This window comes from Rhincodon typus, chromosome 2 (genome assembly GCF_021869965.1).
Source record: "Rhincodon typus isolate 14 chromosome 2, sRhiTyp1.1, whole genome shotgun sequence".
Classification (NCBI taxonomy): domain Eukaryota; kingdom Metazoa; phylum Chordata; class Chondrichthyes; order Orectolobiformes; family Rhincodontidae; genus Rhincodon; species Rhincodon typus.
Window position 1 is genome coordinate 574,983 of NC_063333.1, and position 6,285 is coordinate 581,267.

A 6,285-nucleotide genomic window follows, 5' to 3' on the forward strand; every position below is an offset into this window, starting at 1 on the left:
TCATCTACACTACCAAGAATCTTACCATTAGCCCAGTACTCTGTATTCCTGTTACTCCTTCCAAAGGGAATCACCTCACACTTTTCCACATTAAACTCCATTTGCCACCTCTCAGCCCAGCTCTGCAGCTTATCTATGTCCCTCTGTAACCTGCAACATCCTTCCGCACTATCCACAACTCCATCAACTTTGGTGTCATCCGCAAATTTACTAACCCATCCTTCTACGCCCTCATCCAGGTCATTTATAAAAATGACAAACAGCAGTGGCCCCAAAACAGATCCTTGAGGTACACTCTTGCTTTATCTCCTCATTACTGTTTGCTTTCCCATCTATTTTAATATAATCTATGAATTTTACTATGTTACATTCTGCTGACAGATCATTTAGATAAATAAAGATGAGGTATAGTAAATAGTTGACTGAACCCTGCAGCACCCCAGAGGAGGACCCATTCATCTGTCTGTTTCAATGATGGTCATAGCTTCGAATGTCGAGAGGCAATATTTAGATTCCTCTTGCTGGAGCTGATCATTGCCTTGTGCTAAAATGGCACAAATGTTACTTACCACTAGTCAGCCTAAACCTGGGTATCATCCAGGGCTTGCTGCATTTGAACATGGACTACTTCAGTATCGGAGAGTCATGAACAGTGCTGAACACTGCACAATCTTCAGTGATAATCTCACTTCTGACCTTGTAATGGAGGGAAGGTCGTTACTGAATTACAGCATAATTGGCCAACCTAAGCGCATGGGACAACATTGGATTCGAATGGAAGAATTTCCTTGTGACGTTAAGCTGCCAATGATTTTCTGAAATAATTTTCTACTCCCCAATTCCAAGTAACATCCTTTGCCCCAACCCTTCAGCACCAGTGAAATTTACAGCAGAAAACCTCCTGAACCAAACATCTAAGATTCTTCAAGTCAACAGCTGATAAAACAACATGAATTCATTTTGAGTCAATACGGTGTGGAGCTGGAAAACACAGCAGGTCAGGCAGCATCAGGGGAGCAAGAAAGTCACCGTTTTGGGTTTATATCCTTCATCAGGACTGAAATGGCACTAATACTACTTCCACTAGTCAGCCTAAGCCTGAGCACCATCCAGGGTTTGCTACATTTGAACATGGACTACTTCAGTATCAGAGAGTCATGGATGGTGCTGAACACGGCACAATCTTCCGTGAAGATCCCATTTCTGACCATATAATGCAGGGAAGGGTGTTCTTGAATTACAGCATAGTTGGCCAACCTGTATACAGTAAGGAGACTAAGTGTATGGGACAATGTTGGATTCTATTTCCTTGTGACATTCAGCTGCTAGTCCTGATGAAGGGTGTAAACCTGAAACGGTGACTTTCCTGCTCCTGTGGTGCTGCCTGGCCTGCTGTGTTCCTCCAACTCCACACTGTATTGACTCTGGCTCCAGCATCTGTAGTTCTTGCTATCTGAGTGAATTAATTCATTTTGCATCAGAGATGAAATCCTGCTCACAAAGTCAGGATTCAATTTTGATGGATGCAGCACAGTGACAGAGATTGTGCGGCTGATGAATTCAGTTGGGGAGCGGGAGGAGGAACAAGAGAAAGAATGGAATTTAACAAGATCAGATCATTCAGAATGGGGAGTGCGTCAGCACCTTTTGATGAAATGTGCAGGTCCAGGCTGTTACAATGCAGTCTCCCTCAGTACTTACCACCTCAACAAAAATATGACCTCTACCAGTAAAGAACTTCCACTACAGTGAACTGTCAGGCTACATGCAGGGTCCTTGCAGCACAGGACCTTGCTCTCTCCAAGCCTTTAAGAAGTAAACCTCATCACATCACAGACTGGGCATGCATGTGTAGAGCTGATATAGAAAGGGAACAGTACAGACCTCTTCCTCCTCAATTCGAGCAGGCTCGATCAGCAGATTATTGACTTGATCAAAGGAGACCCCCTGTTAGGATAGGAATCAGCAGAGGCATGCGGATTAGTGGAGCATAGCTTCAACCCAGTCAAAACACAGCCCCTCGATGCAGTGTCGAGGATCGCACCAGGCAGAGACACAAGAGGCAGGTACAGATACAGACAGGACAACACTGGACACAACTCTGGGCTCGCAAATTCTTAGCCCAAGTTTGAAGATAATTCAAGGCAGAAAGTGCAAAGATGAGGAATTGGACTGTTGTTTCCTTTGGCAGAGTGCCATGGGTCAGACCCAAAAAAAAGTCAAGGTGAAACAAAAACTGAAGTTGCTGGAAAAACTCAGCAGGTCTGGCAGCATCTGTGGAAAGAAAACAGAGTTAATGTTTCAGGTCCAGTAATCCTTCTTCAGAACAAAGTCACAGTGAACTGGCTGAAGTCCAATCACCCAGCTACAGCTCACCAAGTGCTAGGCATTGTAGTAAGGTCAGGACACAATAAGGGCAACTAGACACAAAGAGGCTTTCATACAGATGAAATTTACAGTCATCTTTGAATTCCTGTCATTTCCAATTCGACAGAAAACTCTTCGTTAGGATGCTTCAACTAAACCACTGGCCTTTCACCTGTGATAGAATTAACTGACTAGACTGACTATGGTTTAATGGACAGCTTCATCCACCCCCGTCACTGGACGATCAGAACCTTAGAACTGAAAGCTGGTGATTCCCTTCAATTCAGCGTTGAACAGCTTGAATGTAATCGCTCCAGCGTAGGTCAGGCTTAGGTAGAGCCACACACTCGATGGGGCATCATACAGGCCACCCATTCCTGTATAATCACAGCCAGACAGGAACACACCAGTGCGGTCAAACGGAGAGATGGTTTAACTCTGCCTTAAGTAACATCAGCAACAAGCGCTGCAACTGAGACACAGGGCCTGACAACCACAACGGACATCTAACATGGAGGATTATGGCACACCAGCTGGTTAGTAACAAATGGATTTCGCCACAGTTTAAAAACCACTGAGGACCAACATGTCCCCACATACACCACCCTCCCCTGTCCTCAGTGTCCACATCCATCCCTTCCCTCACAGAGGTCCCCTCACAGCCCTATGGGGCTGAGAGTGCTCAGTTACCAGACAAACCAACTCCTCATTGCCATCCATCCACACATTCAGTGCTTGTTTCATGCATACTGCCCTTCGCCTGCTCACTAAAGGCCTTACTCCACCAACACCCCCGCCCCCAACCAGCTTCCTTCTCTCCATTCCTCCCACTGCCAACACTCAGCCCCTCAACATTGGCATCCTCCCACCCACGGCCCCGAGAACCACGCTCCAATACCACACACCACACCGAAGCTGCAAGCTCATAATCCTACACAGAACAGCGCTGCATCCCAAACACACTGTGGATGAACAGAAGTAGCCAGCACAGAAAGACAAAACCATAGCTCAGCAGCAAGAGGGGACGAGGGGAATAATCCCCCAAAGTGAAGGGAAACAGAAACTTCAGGGGTTCCATTAGTTTTCTCCTTGAAGAATTTGAGAGCCCAGAGAACAGATCAAACAGCAAACACCAAACCTTTAGCTTGAACATTTTCATCTGATTTTAAAGAGAAGCAGAAACTGTGAAAGAACAGATCAGCACGGCATCCAGCTGCATGTGAGAGAGAGGTGACCAGCTTTGCCATCAATCAAGGGGGGGACACCGTAAGTCTTGACCGGGGGCTTTTCCCAGTACTCCATGTTCTCACAGATTACATTACAAAAAAATGCACAATTCTTCAGGTTAAACACAAACTTATTCTCCAGCAGTACAATCACCCTTCTTGAACGCAAATAGCAATGTCAGAAATGAACCAGACAGTATCACGTGGACAGCCTTATTTCAATCAAAGCTGTGAGCCTGTCCTCACAGGTAAGTGCAGAGTTACGTAAAGGAGTCGCTAGCAGTGCACACCAGTGGGGAAATACACCATTCATGGATTAAACTAAGGCCTGTACTCAGATTAGTGACAACATTCAACACAGCAGGCTATTAGAATGAGCCATCCAATTAGATTCACTGTCCAGCTTGCACTCTCTATATACATAACTCTGCAAACACCTCCTTCTTCAACTATATATCCAATTCCCTTCTGAAAGCTATTTCAAACCTGCTCCCACTGCCCCTTTAAGCAATGTATTGAGAGATCACCTTTGACCTTATTTGTGACTGTGTGTCCCACCCTCTCAAAGAATGCCCGACTGCCCTTGCGCTCCCAGAGCACTTAAGACTGGCCTGGATTCAGTGTGGGGGAAAAATCCAAGCGAGGTAGACTAAAAGGCATGGGTCACAGGAGTGAAGAACCTGCAGCTTCTGTGAGCAATAGTGGGGGTAAGTGTGTAGGCAGCGAGACCACCCGCTTGGGTATGGACAGGATCTCTGGGACTACCCTCTGCATCACTTGCCTAACAGTGTGGCCTACAGGGATGAAGTGTGAGTGGGTGTAATACATTAGGCTAGTATTACTCAAACACCATCACATAACACAGCGAGGAAGCCACCTGCAACATGCACACTGGGATAAATCATTACTCAAATTAAAACTGGGGCTGATCAGTTAGTTTAATAAAACCAGTATGAGAAAGGGCGGGATATGCAGGCAAGAAATACAGAGAGACTGATGGATCCCCAGAGAGGGAGATGGATTAACAGAGTGCGGGGGGGGAAAGAGTGAAGGGGGTGGGGGAGGGGTGGTGAACGAACAGAGTTGGGGGTTGAGTGCGAATGGTGTACATGAAGCAAGAGTGTCCGATTGGGACGGGGAGGGGCAGATGACAGAAAAGGACGGTAAGGTAAATCACAGATTTGAATATTCCCAGCTTGTGTTTGAATTCTGACGAACTCACTCTACTTCATACATTAAACACTGACTGACAAATGCTGGAGATTGCAATTCACTGACCTCACTTAATAAACTACAACACATCATTCTGCAGTGGGTGTGCTAGAAATCAAGCAACTAAACAACCATCGTCTCCGGCACCTCCCCCCACCCCCCCATACGGACACGGGGTGCCGTCTCCCGGTAGCTCCCCCCATCCCCTACAGACACGGGGTTCTGTCTCCGGTGGCCCCCCCTACACGGACACGAGGTACCATCTACTGGTGGGACCCCCCCCACCCCACACGCACGGAGCACAGCAATTGGCTCCAGGATAACCCATACAATGCTGTGAAGAGGTAGCGCACTGAGTGCTCTGACTGGTTTTAATTCGGGTTTGCATGATGCAACTGCTGATCACAGATTAACCCCACTCCATCTTATTGATATCTGCTGCAGTCAGGGTCAGAGGGTGAGGAACAAGAGATCCCAGTGCACAGCTCCAAGAAATAACCAAACTCAAAATAACAACTCTGCTCCAGATCACACTGAATATGAAGAACCCAAATCTGACAAAGTGTCTGGGACATTCAAATCCCAACTGAGTCACAATAGGCCTGTGGAACATGGACAATCATTAATCTGAGAGAACAGAGGATGGACTGTGGACAATTTCTAATTCCAGGCAGCATTTTCTGGCGAGTCTCAGCTTGGCACTGAGACACCAGCTGAAGTGAAGAGTGAATTGCAGCTCTATGCCATAGCAGTTGAAAGGGTTCTGGCCACTCACTGCTGCCAGTGTACAGTAAGCCTGCCTTCACCAGTTAGGCCCTATCAGTGTCTATTTCTTCCCAGTGTCAGTGATGCAGGCCAGTGCTTTCATCCTACCTTAATGGGAGGCTGGGAAAGCCTTTCATCTCTAAACTCCAGGCAATCCTCCAGTGGGCCCATGTCTCCATCCAGGCACGGGCTGTACTTAGTGAGTTGGTCACCTTCATCTGGGATATCAGTGCTGGGCAGGCCCTGCAGTATGGCCAACACTGCCTCAGGTTTAGGTAGCTTATTAATCTTAAATTGCTTCTTGTAGTGAGGGGTGTCCTTACGAATCAGTCTTTGCTTCTCAGGAATGAAATCACCTTCACCAGTTCCTTCCTCCTCCCCGCGAATCACAGTGTCTTCAGTGAAACGCACCATAGGCTACAACCAGACACAAACCTGTTACCAAACCTGCAAACGGACAGCGAAAAACACAACAGAATGTGCAATTCCTGAGCACTTTTCTTGTTTGCGGTAGTGGTAATGTCACTGGAGTAGCGCTGACCCTCCGACAGCGCAGCGCTCCCTCGGCACTGATCCTCCGACAGCGCGGCGCTCCCTCAGCACTGACCCTCCGACAGTGCAGCGCTCCCTCGGCACTGATCCTCCGACAGTGCGGCGCTCCCTCGGCACTGACCCTCCGACAGCGCGGCACTCCCTCGGCGCTGACCCTCCGACA

General features: G+C 47.5%; 1 protein-coding gene across 1 annotated transcript in view; it reads right to left on the minus strand.

Moving 5' to 3' along the window:
* The window catches only part of scrib (scribble planar cell polarity protein), a gene marked incomplete at its 3' end in the record, with an annotated part of 101,927 nt that overhangs the window by 59,487 nt on the left and 36,155 nt on the right, over positions 1–6,285 (minus strand). The window contains exons 14-15 of the mRNA XM_048617339.1: positions 5,679–5,987; positions 1,885–1,947 (exon numbers count right to left, since the gene is read on the minus strand). Coding sequence (XP_048473296.1) covers positions 1,885–1,947; positions 5,679–5,987 — 372 coding nt within the window. The remainder of the gene's footprint in view (positions 1–1,884; positions 1,948–5,678; positions 5,988–6,285) is intronic.